Below are 18,803 nucleotides of genomic sequence, written 5' to 3' on the forward strand. Positions count from 1 at the left end.
TTTTTAGGGGGGCTGAGCAGAAATTTAGGGGTGCTAAAGCCCCCCTAAAAATGGCCTAGCGACGCCCATGTCGACAGCTTACTACAACTACTACATTTGAATGAATTTACGAGAGTGGCTTATTCCAGGGTTTCAAACTGAACTCTTGATCTATACGCAGTCGTCATTTTCCTTACGCCGTAAGAGATAAGGAGTAAGTTTATCACACCTGTCTGCAGGAGAACGCCCGACTTCTGTAGTCATGCAGCTACTGGATACACACAATTTACGTGGGAGTCCTGAAGTAACAGAAAACAGACGGTGTTGCATGTATACATGGGTAACGTCCTAACTACATTTTAAATTTGTTATTTCATTTTGTTTATGAGACATTCCAGTCCCAAAATGTGATGCTCCGCTCGTCGATATATATATATATATATATATATATATATATATTCTCTGTTAAGGTGAATCACAAACAAAATGCCAATAAATTGTGTCTCCAATCCTGATATGCTTAGTAAATTACAGTGACTAATTTTGTTTAAAAAGTTATAAAATGAAAACTTGGTTCCTCAAATCACTGCAAGAAGAACTTTCAGTTATTAACTCACAAATTGTCTTCTGGAAAGTCATTCTTTTCCACAAAAACATAGAATCATAGAATTTTGATATTGTCTAACTTACTGATTACAGAATGGGGTAATCGTCCCACTGTGTCTGAAATGTGAATTCTCTTTAATCAGGATTGCAAACTTAGAGCAAGTGAAAGTGGATTTCAACTGTGCATTTTACAGCTGCTTAAGATTCGTTTACAGTTTTTTTCAATACAGTTTTTCTCTGATCAGAAATCAAATTCTCAAAACTACTTGTTCAACCTCCACATCATCTAGTCACTTGTGCACATCATAAAAGCAGTTTCTCATTCTTCTGAACAAATTGCGATTGCTTTGGTACATTTATGCAACTGATTATGTACATTTGTCTGCGGTTTCCTACATTTTCAGTTGCTATTGTCATGTTGCTCAAAATGTATACAGTTCTCTGTGCTATAGTCTTACCCCTCAAAACATCTAGTCATTAGTTCATCGTACAAGTCATTAAATGAAAAATGGTTGATCTAGTTATCATAAACTGTCAAGCATATGTTCTAAACATTTCTATTAGACTTTTTGTAAATTTGCTATGAACTGTGAAAGTGAATCTTGACTTGAGAATATAGATCAACCAATTATAAACCAGTTCTCTGAAATAGCTCAAAGAACCTCAATGGAATCTCATGAACCTTCAATTGGAAAGCATATATAGAGGACAACACAAGAGTTACAAATTCTGACAATGAATTTCACCTTTGTGTCCATATTTCTTTTTCTTTTCACAATGATGTTGTAATGTTTTTTTTTATTTTGTCAGATCACTAGTAAACTGTATCCAATCCAGTCTTTCAATCAGTATCCCACATACAGTAATGTGTAAATTTGTACGTTTGAAATAGGTATATGGCATACATAAAAAGTGCAGCCTTCTGCATTTCAATACAGCAACTGTCATCCAAACTGTTTCCATAGTTTACATCAGGTAATACTACAGTTTTTCTCAGTCGCTTTGGTGCATTTCTCGAATCGTCCTTAATATTTGCAAAGAAGTACGTGCATTTCTCAAAACAATTCATACAAACAGCACCACACAATGGATTTCCTGCAAAAGCCTGTAACTAACTCAAAATCTTTAGTTCATCTTTAGTTTAGTTACATGTTGTTACAGTTTTTCTCAGTCGCTTTGGTGCATTTCTTGAATCATCCTTACTATTGTTCTGATGTAAACTATTGCAACAGTTTGAATGACAGTTACTGTATTGAAATGCAGAATGCTGCACTTTTCATGTATGCCATATATACACCTTACTGTATGTAGGATATTGATTGAAAGAGACTGGACAAGATTCACATTTACGCTTTTACTGTTTGTACTGTAATTTGTTGACAGACCATGTCATTGCAATACAGAAAGGAAAAGACAGCACTACATAGCACAAAGAAAAAAAAAAAAAAAAAGTAGAAATGTGAACATAGGATCCTGTCTGTTGGGCCACAAATTCTCATCCACATCACAACGAATATCTTCTCTTGCGATGCAGCGTGGAGAGAATCTTTTAGAGTGTCTTATCCAGCCTCTGCAGGGATCTGCTGTGATGTCATCACACGCTGCATCCATGGCAGCCAGAAGGGTCATCGGTGTATGTGGCTGGCGATCATATACTTTCCACCTCCATGCAGAGAAAAATTCCTCAATGGGTTAAGGAATGGAGAGTAGGGTGAGAGGAACTCCATCAGCATCCTGTTGTGGGAGCGATGGAAACTGACATTGTCCCAAACTATCACATACTTTGGCAGGTCATCTCCAATCTGACCCCTCTCTTGTTCAGGGATGAGATCCCTGTAGAGAGTGTCTAAAAAGGTGACAAGATGCTCTGTATTGTATGGCCCAATAATGGGAATATGTGTTAGCACACCATTCTCAGAGATAGCAGCACCCATGGTTATGTTCCCACCCCATTGGCCTGGCACATCAACTGTAGCTCTGGCTGATGATATTTCGACCACACCTTCTGCGTTTCATTCGGTTGAAGCCAGCCTCATCCATGTAGATGAAGCTGTGCGGTGGTTCACTTGCTTCCAGTTCCATTATACGCGATGTCCAGAAGACACAAAATGAGTTTTATGAATTATATGCATTTTCATTTTGACCAAGATACAGTTACATCAAATGTAGACAGCACATATTGCATCTTTTCTACAGCCATAGCAAATGTCTAAAGGTCACACTTACTGTACTGTATATCACTATATGATGTTGTACTGTTTACTGTGAGGTACAGTTGCTGCATGCTCATACATGTTTTACCTGTACATACTGGTAGCGCAGCTCCTTCACTCTTTCACCATTTCTTTCAAATGGAACAGTGTACAGCTGCTTCATATTCATTTGGTGTCTTTTCAGCACCCTGTCAATGGTTGAGATGCTGACTGTTTGGATGTTTTCAAAGATGTTGTTGTCCTCTATAATGGCACTCTTTGTCTCCCTTAGTCTTATGGCATTGTTTTCTACAACCATGGTGCAAATAGCCTCCTCCTGTTCAGGTGTAAAAAGGGGCCCTCTGCCACCCCTGTGAAGTTGTCTTGCAGTCCTATGTGGAAAAAATATAGTAATGAAAACACAAAATTGAGTAAGATAAAATGTCACTGTTTAAAGTATACTTACTGTATATTGTAAAATGCAAGTGGAATACTGTAATATTGTATGAAGCATTACAGAAAGTATACAGTATTACAGTACAACTTGTTCAACCATTTTGCATGTGATGACTTATACGATGAACTAATGACTTGAGGTTTTGAGGGGTAAGACTATAGCACAGAGAACTATAATACATTTGAGCAACATGACAATAGTAACTGGAAATGTAGGAAACCGCAGACAAATGTACATAATCAATTGCATAAATGTACCAAAGCAATCGCAACTTGTTCAAAAGAATGAGAAACTGTTTTTTTGATGTGCACAAGTGACTAGATGATGTGGAGGTTGAACAAGTAGTTTTGAGAATTTCATTTCTGATATGAGAAATGCACCAAAGCGACTGAGAAAAACTGTAATATAACAGTGCACTCAGCTAGTATTACCTGCTGTAAACTATGACAAGAGTTTGGATGAGAGTTACTGTACTGAAATGCAGAAGGCTGTGCTTCTTATGTATGCCATATATCCTTTCAAATGTACAAATTTACACATTACTGTATGTGGGATATTGATTGAAAGAGACTGTTTCGAAATGTTTGAATTATCGAGGAATGGTAGATCTCACCAATATTTAGCTGCACCCTTCAGCCATTATAAGGCCATGATTGACAACATAGTCCACAACAGTGGCCCTTATTTCATCTGATATGTGTCTCTGTCCTTGGCCTCTTCTGCCTCTTCCTCTGTTTTGCCTCTGTACCCTTCCACCAAGCATCCTTTCTCCTCTTCTTCCTCTTGCTGTTGACCCTGATCGTTTTCTGGATGTTCATCTATCATCAGAATTTGTAACTCTTGTGTTGTCCTCTGTCTATATATGCTTTCCAATTGAAGATTCATGAGATACACCTTTGAGCTATTTCAGAGAACTGATTTATAATTGGTTGATCTACATTCTCTTCATTAGTGAAAGTCAAGATTGACTTGCACAATTCATGGCAAATTTACAAAAAGTCTAATAGAAATGTGTAGAAAATATGCTTGACAGTTTATGATAACTAGATCAACCATTTTGCATTTAATTACTTATACGATGAACTAATGACTAGATGTTTTGAGGGGTAAGACTATAGCACAGAGAACTGTATACATTTTGAGCAACATGATATTAGCAACTGAAAATGTAGGAAACCGCAGACAAATGTACATAATCAGTTGCATGAATGTACCAAAGCAATCGCAATTTGTTCAAAAGAATGAGAAACTGCTTTTGTGATGTGCACAAGTGACTAGATGATGTGGAGGTTGAACAAGTAGTTTTGAGAATTTCATTTCCGATCAGAGAAATGCACCACAGCAATTGAGAAAAACAGTAATAGAGTGCAGTGTTATATTGACAACATGACTAAGCATTTTAACTATCTTGTTTGTGAACAATGACACGAGGACTTTTCATTCTGATGGCACTGAAATGTTCATTGACAAATACTTACTTTTGAGAGATGAACTAAAGATTTTGAGTAAGTTACAGGCTTTTGCAGGTAATCCATTGTGTGGTGCTGTTTGTACGAATTGTTTTGAGAAATGCACGTACTTCTTTGCAAATATTAAGGATGATTCGAGAAATGCACCAAAGCGACTGAGAAAAACTGTAATTGGAAAATAAGAATCAACATTTTTTATAGTGTTTTTATTTGCTAATGTAGGAGTTAAGGTGTACTTGGTGGGAAACCATGAATATTCTGAGAATCTGTCTATAGATTGGCATTTAGCATGCCAAGGAATTATCTCGAAACTTGCATTAACCTATTTTGTCCTCATGAATACTACATTCAAGTTAATTCACAAAAATGTGATAAATACTTTTGTATGCCTTCTTAGACTTACCTATGCAGCTCTGTGAAGACAAAATGATTTATGGAGAACGCACAAACATTCATCAACAGAGATTTTCCTTCAGAATGCAGGTACATCAGTGTCTTCATATGGTTTTTCACTGTATTTAACAGTGTAGGTAAATCTTTGCCATGGTTGTTTTGGTGATCTAATTGAATGACATACATAGACAGACATACAAATAGGTTCCCACACATCCTTGAAAACCTGGAAAGAACTGAAAATGCCAGTCCAGTTTAAAATCTTGAATTCTGAATCTATTAATAATGTCTCTATTCTATTGTACAAGTATGTTGCACAGAGAGAGATCAAACCCATCAGAGTCCAGCTGTGTGTCCATGAAGAGTGACCAGTCTATGGGCAAGCCAATAAAATTTAAGGGGAAACAAACAACAACTGATCTAAGGTATGATGTTTCTGTCTACATAGTCAGACAGATAAATATAGATTGACTCCCTGTGCTAAATTTATGTAGGCCTATATGTAATATCAACTAAATGAATTCTGTGTCTTTTTCTAAAGTCTCTATTCTAATTTACTCTAGTCTGTTGCACAGAGAGAGATCAAACCCACCAGAGGCAAGCTGTGTGTCCATGAAGAGCGAGCAGTCAATGGGCAAGCCAATAAAATTTAAGGGAAGACAAACATCATCTGATTTGAGGTGCAGCATTTCTATCTAAATAGATAGATAGATAGATAGATAGGTAGGTATAGGTAGGTAGATAGATAGATAGATAGATAGATAGATAGATAGATAGATAGATAGATAGATAGATAGATAGATAGATAGATAGATAGATAGATAGATAGATAGATAGATCTACCCTCTCACAGTGTGAATGCTGAGTAATCCAAGGGCTAAATTAATAATTTTTTTTGGTCTGGACCAAAAGAACCAAGAGAATCAAACCACAGATGTGAACACACCCTTAAACTGACATTCAGGGCTTTATAAGTAATAAGCATTAATTAATCATCATTAATTAATAATGTAGACAATAGTTAATAGGCAGTCAACACAGTGTTGGCAGAACTGAGCTAATATGGTCTTGCCTCCTGGTTCTAGTAAGCACTCTAGCTGCTGCATATTGGACCAATTGAAAATAGTTGAATTAAACTGCAGGACAAGCACAAGTTCTTAGCTGATTAGTAAGTCTACAGAAGAGCATCCATCTAGAGTCAAGCAATAAGTTATTATATGTGGAGATGTTTGATCCAATAATTAAAAACCTCTTCCCCATCCCATCCCCCTCCTCTCTCTCCCACTTTGCTTCCTGTCAGTTCTGAAAATGCCAACAACAAAAAAAAAAAAACTATTTTTTTCCTAAATTAAGTAGTAGTACCTTACTAGTCATCCAATTTTTAATATCAACTATGCATTTCGTTAATTTTGTAAATTGGTATGTTTCATTGGGCCTCAAAGAAATACAGGGCTGAATATCATCTACATAACAGTGAAAAAAACTAACTCCATTTTTCTCAATGATACCTCCCAAGCGTAGCATGTATAGCATGGATCCTCAGATTTGGTCCACGAGATCCACTTTCCTGCAGAGTTTAGCTCTAACCCTAATCAAACACACCTGAGCATACTATCAATGTCTTCAGGATCATTAGAAAATCACAGGAAGGTGAGTTGTTTAAGGTTGGAGCTAAACTCTGCAGCGCATTGGCCCTCCAAAGCAAGATTTGAGGAACCCTGATGTACAGGGTGAAAAACAATGGTCCTAGTACTGAGCTTTGCGGTACTCCTAACCAAAATGTGATCTATATAATACCTCGTCATTTGGTGCTACAAAGTGATAACGGTCAGATAAATATGATTTAAACCATGCCATTGCCATTCCCTTGTTGCCAACATAATTTCCAGGCCTCTCCAAACAAATGTTGTGGTCAGTATAATCAAAAGCAACACTAAGGTCCAGTTGTACTAATATAGAGATGCAAACAATGAGGGGATGATAAGGATGATAATTCTGATGAGTGCAGTTTCAGTGCTGTACACTACTGTTTTCTGGATATTAAGTAATATCTGGAAAAGCCTAGACAGAGAGACAGGCAGACAGATCGACCAATTTATCATCTCTGTTTTTAATGTATCTGTTCTATTGTAAGTCTTTTGCACAGAGTGAGATCAAACCCACCGGAGCCCAGCTGTGTTTCCATGAAGAGTGACCAGTCTATGGGAAAGCCAATAAAATTTAAGGGAAGACACACATCAACTGATATGAGGTACAACATTTAAGATAGACAGACAGATAAACAGATAGATAAATTTCCTATGTGAAATTAATCTGTATTTTTGTATATATTATGTCTCTATTTTATTGTACTCCATTATACTGTAAGTCTGTTGCACAGAGAGAGATCAAACCCACCAGAGGCAAGCTGTGTGTCCATGAAGAGCGACCAGTCAATGGGCAAGCCAATAAAATTTAAGGGAAGACAAACATCATCTGATTTGAGGTGCAGCATTTCTATCTAAATAGATAGATAGATAGATAGATAGATATGTCTTATATCTTATTCTTATATCTATACTCTTATGAAAAATAAGTATATTCAAGTGTGCTATTAGTATACTTCTTTTAAACAAAAAAAATAGGAAAGTCTACTTTTAGTCTACTTTTTATATACGTCTCAGAAATGGGCTTTATATACTTCTCAGAAATATACTTAAAATGGCATTTAAGTATACTTGACTTATACTTCAAAAAAGTCAAAATATCCTTGAGCTATACTTGTGCTCCTAGAATCCGTGTTTTCATTGTTATATGGTAGGGGGTGCTAGTACTCATCATCTGTACATAATTTCCAAAAAAAACACAAGTGAAGAAGAAACCGAAACAACAGATGCTTCCACATGTAATCTAACACGATCATCAGACATAAAACAGCATCAAAACTGTTTAACGTTATGAAATAAAATGTCAACCAATGAAGAGGTAATAATGACTGTCAAGCTTTGGGGTGTTGATCGACTCCATCTACGCTTTGATTATCATTCTGAATCCAATTCATAGTCTTTTTCAGCTTTTTGTTCAAAACGTTATTTTTTTCTTTATTTTTTATTTATGAAACTTACCCACATTCAAGTGTTTAAAAAAAATGCATGAAGCTAGAATAAAATGTTTTTGTTTACAAGCAGTTCTTTCTTTTGATGTTTTGTATGTTCAGATATTCATATAATAAAATATATACAAATTAATACCTAAATAGGGACATAGTAGTATACTTAAAGTATGATGTCAAGTTCACTTAAAGAAAACTTACGAATATACTTGCAGTATAAAACTACTAAACTAGTAGTTTACTGAGACTATATTTCAAAGTGTACTAAAAATGCTACTACAAGTATTTAATTAGTAAACTATCAGTATACCTATAAGTTCACTTTTAGTATAGTTGCAGTACAATCTAAAAATTTTGATGTAAACTAGTTGCGTACTCAGTTTACTACTGTTATACTTAAAGTATACTGAAAAGTATATATTTTTATACTAGAAAGTGTGCCAATTTAGTCCCAAGAAGTATTGAAATAGTACACTTACAAGTATACTACTAGTACACTGATATTTGTATACTTACTACATAAAGTATACTTAAAAATATACTTGAACTTTACTTAAATATACTTAATAAAATAAACTTGAAGTATACTACTTTTTGGTAAGGGTATTACTAATACCTCTATTCTATACAACATTACTGTCTAAATCTGCAGATAGATAGACAGATAAATAGATTCCATATATGAAAGTAATCTACAATCTACATGTAAAAGCAATCTGAATTCTTGTATATACTGCTAATGTCTCTATTCTATTGTACTCTGTTCTAAGACTATTGCACAGAGATAGATCAAACCCACCAGAGTCCAGCTATGTGTCCATGAAAGGCAACTTGTCTGTGGGCAAGCCAATGGAATTTAAGGGAAGACACACATCAACTGATCTGAGGTACATTTCTGTTTAAATTGACAGACAGACAGGAAGCTAGATAGATAGATAGATAGATAGATAGATAGATAGATAGATAGATAGATAGATAGATAGATAGATAGATAGATAGATAGATCTACCCTCTCACAGTGTGAATGCTAAGTAATCCAAGGGCTAAATGAATAATTTTTTTGGTCTGGACCAAAAGAACCAAGAGAATCAAACCACAGATGTGAACAGATGTGATAGACAGATGTGATAGATAGATTAGTTTGCTGTCACTTTTATCTCTTTAACTGATAAATGTTTAAATGTTGTAATCTGTTATGTGAATCTTTATTTAATGGCTCTTGACTGCTTCAAAGCACATTCAAATCAAATCTGATGAAGAAGTTTCAGTGTCTGCATGAAGGAACAGCAAAACAGGGAAACCCAACACTCCTAAATGAGATCTACACAGAACTCTACATAACAGAGAGTAAAAGTGGAGAGATAAATAAACAACATGAGGTGAGACAGATTGAGACACAATCCAGGAGAGCAGCAACAGAGGACACACCAATCAAATGCAATGACATATTTAGACCTTTACCTGGACAAGACAAACCCATCAGAACTGTGCTGACAAAGGGAGTTGCTGGCATTGGGAAAACAGTCTCTGTGCAGAAGTTTATTGTGGACTGGAGTGAAGGGAAAGCAAATCAGGACATCCAGTTCATATTTCCACTTCCTTTCAGAGAGCTCAACCTGATGAAGGACAAAAGACTCAGTCTTTCAGGTCTACTTCAGGTTTTGTTTCCTGAAACAAAAGAAATTAAAATATCCAGTGATGAATCTAAAGGTTTCTTCATCTTTGATGGTCTGGATGAGTGTCGTCTGTCTCTGGATTTCCAGAGCAATGTGAGGTTGTGTGATGTAAGTAAATCTGCCACAGTGGATGTGCTTCTGACGAACCTCATTGCAGGAAATCTGCTGCCCTCTGCTCTCATCTGGATCACCTCCAGACCAGCAGCAGCTGATCTCATCCCCTCTGAGTGTGTCCATCGAGTGACAGAGGTACGAGGCTTCAATGACCCACAGAAGGAGGAATACTTCAGAAAGAGAATCAATGATCAGAGTCTGGCCAACATAATCATCTCACACCTGAAGTCATCAAGGAGCCTACACATCATGTGCCACATCCCAGTGTTCTGCTGGATCTCAGCCACTGTTCTAGAGGGAATATTGGGGAAATCATGGAAAGGAAAGATCCCTAAGACTGTTACTCAAATGTACACATACTTCTTGATCCTTCAGACAAACATTAAACATGAGAAGGACTATGAGAAGAAAGTGAAAGATGAAGATGTGATCCTCAAGTTGGGGAAACTGGCTTTTCAGCAGCTTGTGAAAGGCAACCTGATCTTCTATGATGAAGACCTGAGAGAGAGTGGCATTGATGTGACAGAAGCATCCGTGTACTCAGGATTGTGCACACAGATCTTCAAGGAGGAATTTGGCTTGTATCAGGGGAAGGTCTTCTGCTTTGTTCATCTGAGCATTCAAGAACATCTAGCAGCTTTATATGCACACCTCTCCTTTACAGACTACATAAATGTGTTCGACCATGCCACCGAACAAAATATCTTCTCTAAGGTCTTAAATTGGATGAAAAATAGTTCATTATTTGACCTACATCAGATAGCTGTGGATGAGGCTTTACAGAGCAAGAATGGACATCTGGACCTTTTCCTACGCTTTCTTCTGGGTCTCTCAGTGGAGTCTAATCAGACTCTCTTACAAGAACTACTGACACAGACAGGAAGCTGCTCCTACAATAAAAAGGAAACAACTGAGTACATCAAACAGAAGATCAGGGAGAATCTCTCTCCAGAGAGATCCATCAATCTGTTCCACTGTCTGAATGAACTGGGCGATGATTCACTAATGCAGGAGATCCAGGATTATCTGGCATCTGGAAAAATAAATCAAATCAAACTCTCTTCTTCACAGTGGTCAGCTCTGGTTTTTGTGTTGCTGACATCAGAGCAGAAGATGGAAACATTTGATCTAAAAAAATTCATGGGAGCACAAAATACTGCAGATGAAGTTCTTCAGAAAATGTTGCCTGTGATTAAAGAATCTAGATCAGCTCAGTAAGTAAAAATGTCAACAATTACTACACCACTACACAAAAATCACTGAATTACATTTTGCAAAGTTTTCACATTGTTTTCTTTAACTGCACCTGTTGTCATTAGTTCATTAACATTCATTAATCTATACAGATTGTGTAGGTGTGGTGTTACAGATAAAGGTTGTGCTGTTCTGGCTTCAGCTCTGAGCTCAAACCCCTCACACCTGCGAGATCTGGATCTGTCTGGAAATAAGCTACAAGATGCAGGAGTGAAGCTGATCTCAGATGGACTGATGGATCCTCACTGTAACCTGGAAATATTGCAGTAAGATTGTATAAAAATACCATCCTCATTCCTCACTTACTGGGATTAATGAACAATAAAATACATTTAAAAAAGAAAAAAAAAAAAAAGTATCCTGTCAGATAACTAAAGATGATGCTGTTTTGATCTTAATTAGGTGCTTCATAAGGTCATTGGATAATGCATAAAAAATTACATTTATTATGCTCATATTGAAATTAACACTATCAAGCCCCCATTTAAAAAAAGAGAGACTACTTAATGCAATTTGGTCCAATCTAAAGTACAAGTCTCTTTTTTTGATTGTGAAATTTCTACTGATCTGATATATCCTGAACTAAGAGACTAACAAGTGTCCATTTGTTCTCTAAAGGTTGAGTGATTGCAGTGTCACAGATGAAGGTTGTGCTGCTCTGGCTTCAGCTCTAAGATCAAACCCCTCACACCTGAGTTATTTGGACCTAACTGGAAATAAACTGAAAGACCTAGGAATTAATATGATCTCTTCTGTACTGGATGATCCTCAATGTAAACTGAAAACACTGCGGTAAGATTATGTAAATGTGTCAGCATTCTCCTCCATTTTCCTCCTATGATGAATAAAGAAATTATTTACAAATTTAAAACAAAAATGAAAAATGTAATTGTTCTCTACAGGTTGGTTGATTGTGGTGTCACAGATAAAGGTTGTGCTGTTCTGACTTCAGCTCTGAGATCAAACCCTTCACACCTGAAAGAACTGAATCTGTCTGGAAATAAACTAGGACCATCAGGAGTGAAACTACTCTCTAACGGACTGGAGGACCCTCACTTTAATCTGGAGATACTGTGGTAAATCATCTCTCTGAGAGTCACATATACTGTTACTTAGCAAGAAATATTCACTAAGAGTTTATAGTTGTAGTTCTGACAAAGATGTAGGAGGCAAAAAACATGCCTCTCTCACACACACAAGAGAGAGTTTTGTGATTTCATTGAGAAATTAAGGTGATGTTCTGCAAACACATGTGGTTTGCGAGTTTGCTGTCAAGTATGGTTCCAGACATGATTATTGGCCTTCAGAGACAAGGAGTCTATAGCTGAATAGCATTTATCTGTCCATAATAGTGTAACGAGGCTTCAACTGATTGAGGATCCATTTGCAGTTTTATTGAAAACGTGGTAGAACAGGCAGGGTCAATCACCAGCAAACACAACAGTAAAGGCAAGACAACTCGGAATCCAGGGACGGGCATGAGGGCAATCCATGAGGGCAATCCAAAGGTAATCCACAGATAGACAAGACACAGAAAGAAACACTCAGAAATGCACACTGGGGCAATACAAGACTTCGCAATGAGGGAGAGTCTGAGAGCTGTATAAATAGTCCACTAATGCAGGTTAGGTGCATGTGCAATCAGAGCCAGGTACGTGAGTAGGAAATGTAGTCCAAATTGCAGTTCAATACTCAGGGGAGAGCTCCCTCTGGTGGCGAGTGGGAAGCACTGTGGGAGTCTCATTTGTGACAGAGCCCCCTCCCTGTGAGCGGCTCCTGAGGCAAGGAGGCGGGGTCTTCCGCGAGGTCGAGGGGCCGGTTTATCCGGGTGTGTCCTATGGAACTCGGTTATGAGTGTGGGATCGAGGATGTCCTCAGTACTGACCCAGGATCGCCCCTCCGGTCCGTACCCCTCCCAATCTATCAGATATTGGAGGAGTCCTCCCCAGCAACTGGAATCAAGTAGTTCACGAGCCTGGTATACCTCCTCGCCATCAACCAAGATGGGTGGAGGGCCCTGGTCACTGGTCTGCTCCTCCTCCTTCTCTTTCGGGCCACCAGCGGGTTTGAGAAGTGAAACATGAAATGTAGGAGAAATACGATAATTACCAGGTAATGCCAAACGGTAAGAAACTGGTGTTATTTGTTTAACAATTTGGAAGGGACCCATGTACCTGGGACTGAGTTTCCTGCACGGACGTCTGAGGCGGAGCTCTCGGGTAGATAACCAGACCCATTGACCTGGAGTGTATTCAGGATTGGAGTGACGGTGACGATCAGTTTGCAACTTCTGCCTCCTAACGGCATGTAGCAAGTGGGTGTGAGCCTGGTTCCAAATGTTTTCGCTCCTCTGGAGCCAGTCGTTGATAGCAGGTACCTCGGTGAACTCTCCCGACTATGGGAATAAAGGTGGTTGGAAGCCCATTACGCATTGGAAAGGAGTTAGTCTGGATCTGAGGAATCGTGTGATCTCCTGATTGAGCCGCTCAGTCTGGCCATTAGATTGCGGGTAATATCCTGAAGTGAGGATATTCCAAGTTTTTGGAAGAAAGTTGACCAAACTCTGGAGGTGAATTTGGGACCTCGATCTGTCCACGATATCCTCAGGGAGGCCTTAGGAGCGAAACACAAAGTTGCATAGGGATTCAGCCGTTTCGAAAGCTGTGGGTCGTTTTGGAAGTGGAATTAAGTGACAGGCCTTGGAGAAGCGATCTATGACGGTGAGTATTGTGGTATTGGCATTGCATTTGGGGATATCAGTGATAAAGTCTATAGCCAGATGAGACCATGGTTGGCGAGGAACCGGCAAAGGGTGCAATAAGCCGGATGGTAATTGTCTGGGAGACTTGCTCTCGTTACAGGTGATGCATCTGCTAACAATTTCCGGTTTCTGACATCGTAGTTCTGTTCAAATAGCATATATGAATAGCATATCTCTGTCTTATAGCATAAGTTAATAACATATTTCTTTTTTTTGGTTCATCTTATTTGAAAAGGTTAAAACAGATATAGAGAGAGATCCAATAAATACGGCAGATAGTGAACCAGGACCCCGATTCCAATTGGATTTTGATTGTACATTATATTGATTATCTTAATTAAATGAGATTATTTATTAGATAAAACTAGCACAGCTATGCAGGAAATTTGTAGCTTTTGTCAACGGTCAATTGAAAAATGCCTAGCTCTTTCATGAAACTCTAGATGGCGCAGGCTGATGGGTCTTCACGTAACTGATGATATTCACAGCATTAAACGACTTGGCACAACCTGATTGGTTCATGTTGCATACACAGCCAATGAGCTTGCTGCTTTACATTTAAATGGCTGGTTAACATCCACTTGAGCATTTTGCAGTGCGCTTTCAGAGTTCCTCTGAAATCCTCCACCTTCCCCAGCTCCACCTGTATAGATCAGCTAGGGGTTATTTTACATGCTATTTGTGCAGCAGCAGCAGCATGTCTTAAATACTCACAGCGCTGTATGGCAAGTTCCTGTACAGCGGCAGCAATAATCTACAACTACAGCAATAACCAACAGCAGCAGCGTAGCAGATCTATTCCACCAAGACCAAATACATTAGTACTGTCAAATCCATTACCATGCTAAAATCTTCTGAGAGTTGTCATGATAGAAATGCAATCATATACAAATAATAAATATTTGTAGCTATAATATTTTTTTAATCTGAAGTTGCTGTTCTGTTACTCAAGTTGCCTATCTGTCACTTACTCAACATTGTGTTGATGTAGTAAAACTAGGAGTCACATTTAGGAGCCCTAAAGACCTCTCATACTTCAAAAAAGGCCAATGAAAATTGGGAAATGGAATTTGCATGCATTTCCTGGATATATGGGTATAAAAGGAGATGCCTTTTGTCCTTCTCTTTGGAGCAGAGTAGTCAGCTATAGTACTGATTACTCTTCCATTCACTTCTAAACAAGTCTGTTGGAATAACGGTGCATTCCAGTGGTCTCTCTGTTTGTAAACAGTTAAATGTGGAGAGCTCCCCTGGGTGCTTCAGCAGTGTGAAAAAAAGAGCAAATTTTCATTGCTCTTCAATGTGATTTTCTGGATTTTTTTTCTCATTTTGTCTCTCATAGTTGAGGTATACCTATGATGAAAATTACAGGCCTCTCTCATCTTTTTAAGTGGGAGAACTTGCACAATTGGTGGCTGACTAAATACTTTTTGCCCCACTGTATATATATATATATATATATATATATATATATATATATATATATATAATGACATTATACTGCATATATGTTAAATTATGTGTAGCCAATATTTATATATTTACAAATATATAATTCCATATATGAAAATATATTAAAATAAGTATTTACCTTGAATTGTGTCATATATTGCTAATACATATTCCCATATACATATGACTATTTGAGCACCATATATGTTGACATATATTCCCCAATATATGGAAAGCGGCAATTCCTTATGTATAACTCAGTATCTTGTAATATATTACCACAATGTATTATTCTATATAATTACCAATATTCTGAAAATTCTTTAATATATTTACCGTTCATATATAATCAAATATATTTTCTTTCCGTAAGGGACAACCATGTTCCATCCCAGTTCCTTGCTTTACCTCATCCATGACTACGAGGGCTTACAGTGCTGCTGGACAGGCTGCTTCCGCGGTGCATGCCATGGCTATCCTGCAATCTATCAGGCCAAGGCACATAAAGACCTGCACAAGAGTAGTCCAGGAGCTGCGCACAACAACCAACTTTGTCCTATGAGCAACGAAGGTCACAGCGCAGGCTTTTGGTTGGGTGATGTCCACTCTGGTGGTCCAGGAACGCCACCTGTGGATTAACCTGGTGGAGATGAAGGTGTCAGAGAGTCACAGTCACCACCAATCACGCTCACCAGATCACAATCACCTGAGTACTAACCACCGCCACCTGTCACCACTCAGCCCGAGCACTATATGAAGGCATTCCTCCCGCACAGGCACTGTCTAGTATTGAACATTCATTGTGTACTTACCTGACTCTCTTCTGCTCTACTTACCTGCCTGTTTGTCTAGCGATCATCCCCCGTTCTCTTCAGCTCCAGTGCTCCACCGTTCCCTCATTCTCCAGATCTCTACAGTTCTCCTGGGAGGAACACAGGAAAGGATTCTGCTCACGAACAAGCCCCACGTAACCAGTTCTCTCTGTTTACCCACCTTGACTCTCTGCTTTGCTCTTCACCCCCCGCCTCTGCCAAATAAACATACTGTTTGTGCACTTACGTCTGTGTCCTCTCGTCTGTGTGCTGACAGAAGGTTGCAGAGAAAATCTGCTTCCTCAATGGTACGATACTAGAATCTAATACGTCGGTATTGTCACAACCTGACCAGTCTAGGGTTGGTAAGGCCGGTGACAAGAATAAAATTAAAGAATAACTTCACTCCTCCTCTCCTGTCCCAGCTCACAATGACCACAATAGAGGTTTTGTTCACATGTTGAAAAATTTGTTTATTATTTCATAAATTAATAATTACTAGAAGCACATAACTTTGGAAGGGGATCCAGGCCAAAATAACAAACCAAAAGTTAGACTAAGGGTTTCGAAAGCTTAAATTACCTAACAAAGAAAATCCCCAAAAGAATTACAGGAGCCTTTCCTACCTGGCCAAAAACCAGGAGAAAACGGAGTTCACAAAATAAAAGGCAAGCCCCAACCTACTGCTTCAGAAATAACTGCTTCCTATAAAAAGTAACATTACACAGGCCAAGTGGCATCTTTACCACCAAATTTCTCAGCTCCACAGGCTTGTACGCATTTACTTGAATTCTAACCATCTGCACCTGCTGTCACCTCATTCTCTGGTCTCGTCGCTCATGCAAGAGAAAGACTCACCTGCTTACTTAAGCCAAGTTCACACTACACAACTTTAAACGTTGGCAGATCGCTGTGCTGTTCAGACTACATGACTTGATTGTCTGTCTATAAGTCGTTCTGGTGTTCACACTACGTGACTATGTACAGTGCTGGTTTACGGCAGATGTAACGGGACACACACCTTCCAAAAAGTTCAAATTTTGTCTCATCAGTCCACAGAATATTTGCCCAAAAGTCTTGGGGATAATCAAGATATTTTTTGGCAAATGTGAGACGGCCTTTGTGTTCTTTTTGGTCAGCAATGGCTTTTGCCTTGGAACTCCCCCATGGATGCCATTTTTTCCCAGTCTCTTTATTATTGTTGAATCATGAACACTGACCTTAATTGAGGCAAGTGAGGCCTGCAGTTCTTTAGATGTTGTTCTGTGTTCTTTTATGACCTCCTGGATGAGTCGTCATTGCGCTCTTGGAGTAATTTTGGTAGGCCGGCAACTCCTGGGAAGGTTCACCACTGTTCCAAGTTTTCTCCATTTGTGGATAATGGCTCTGACCGTGGTTCGCTGGAGTCCCAAAGCCTTAGAACCCTTTCCAGACTGATACATGTCAACTATTTTGTTTCTCATCTGTTCTTGAATTTCTTTAGATAGCGGCATGATGTGTTGCTCTTTAACCATGCTTCACTTTGTCAGACAGGTTCTATTTAAGTGATTTCTTGATTCAACAGGTCTGGCAGTAATCAGGCCTGGGTTTGGCTAGTGAAATTGAACTCAGCTTTGTAAAATAATGTGGTTAATCACAGTTCTTTCATGATTTAACAGGAGGGAGCAATTAATTTTTTACGTAGGGCCAGGTAGATTTGGACAGCTTTTTTCCCTTAATAAATGAAATCATCATTTAAAAACTGCATTTTGTATTTACTTGCATTATATTTGTGTAATATTAAAATTTGTTTGATTATCTGAATCTTTTAAGTGTGACAAATATGCAAAAAATAAAAAATAAAAAAAAAACCGGAAGGGGTAAAAACCTTTTCACGGCACTGTAAAGATCAGCAACCGGGGGTTACACACTACACGTGCTGACAGCAACTCTACAAGGTCTCTAAACCACGTTTTGTCAAGAAAACACACGTGAAACAGGAGTTGTTTCCCAGATAGCACACGTACATCTGCAAGTCTGTTAAAGATCTCATGATCTGTAAAGCATCTGCTGTCTACAAACGTCTGACAGTAAGATGTCAGTTTTACATACATTCTAAATCATAAACATCTTAAAGACATCTAATAGACGTCCATTTGACATCTAAAAGGAGACGTCCTATAGACGTATTGCAGATGTAAATGCAGACGTCAAATAGACGTCTCCAAGATGTACGTGTGCTATCAGGGTTATTTGAAAATGGACGTCAGAAAGAAATTAGCGCTGCAAGCTGTTAGCACGATGAAAAATTTTGCTCCATTTATTATGTCCAAACTTTCCTTTAAGCCATGTTGCTGCTGTTGTTTTTCTTCCGGTCACCTCAACCCATGCCTTGCTCTTTCATTGGCTATAGCTCATCACAACACCTGACACCACATGATGTCTCAAGTCTTTTTTGTTTGATGCGACAAGCTTTGCTCATCAGCATTTGGCAATTATCTGCCATTCTTCTCCTCACCTCTTCTGCCCAGTCTAAGGTTCTGAATGCTCTGGACTGGGTTTTCATTA

The 18,803-nt window shown here is 38.4% G+C and overlaps 1 protein-coding gene across 1 annotated transcript in view; it reads left to right on the forward strand.

Moving 5' to 3' along the window:
- Nucleotides 1-216: 216 nt before the first annotated feature.
- The window catches only part of LOC131542739 (NLR family CARD domain-containing protein 3-like), a 32,348-nt gene continuing 13,761 nt past the window's right edge, over nt 217-18,803 (forward strand). Inside the window, exons 1-10 of the mRNA XM_058779689.1 lie at nt 217-319; nt 5,101-5,186; nt 5,405-5,521; nt 5,660-5,776; nt 7,231-7,347; nt 7,465-7,581; nt 8,403-8,420; nt 9,422-11,191; nt 11,850-12,023; nt 12,134-12,307. Coding sequence (XP_058635672.1) covers nt 5,137-5,186; nt 5,405-5,521; nt 5,660-5,776; nt 7,231-7,347; nt 7,465-7,581; nt 8,403-8,420; nt 9,422-11,191; nt 11,850-12,023; nt 12,134-12,307 — 2,654 coding nt within the window. The 5' untranslated portion in view covers nt 217-319; nt 5,101-5,136. The remainder of the gene's footprint in view (nt 320-5,100; nt 5,187-5,404; nt 5,522-5,659; nt 5,777-7,230; nt 7,348-7,464; nt 7,582-8,402; nt 8,421-9,421; nt 11,192-11,849; nt 12,024-12,133; nt 12,308-18,803) is intronic.

Source organism: Onychostoma macrolepis, chromosome 01 (assembly GCF_012432095.1).
Source record: "Onychostoma macrolepis isolate SWU-2019 chromosome 01, ASM1243209v1, whole genome shotgun sequence".
Classification (NCBI taxonomy): domain Eukaryota; kingdom Metazoa; phylum Chordata; class Actinopteri; order Cypriniformes; family Cyprinidae; genus Onychostoma; species Onychostoma macrolepis.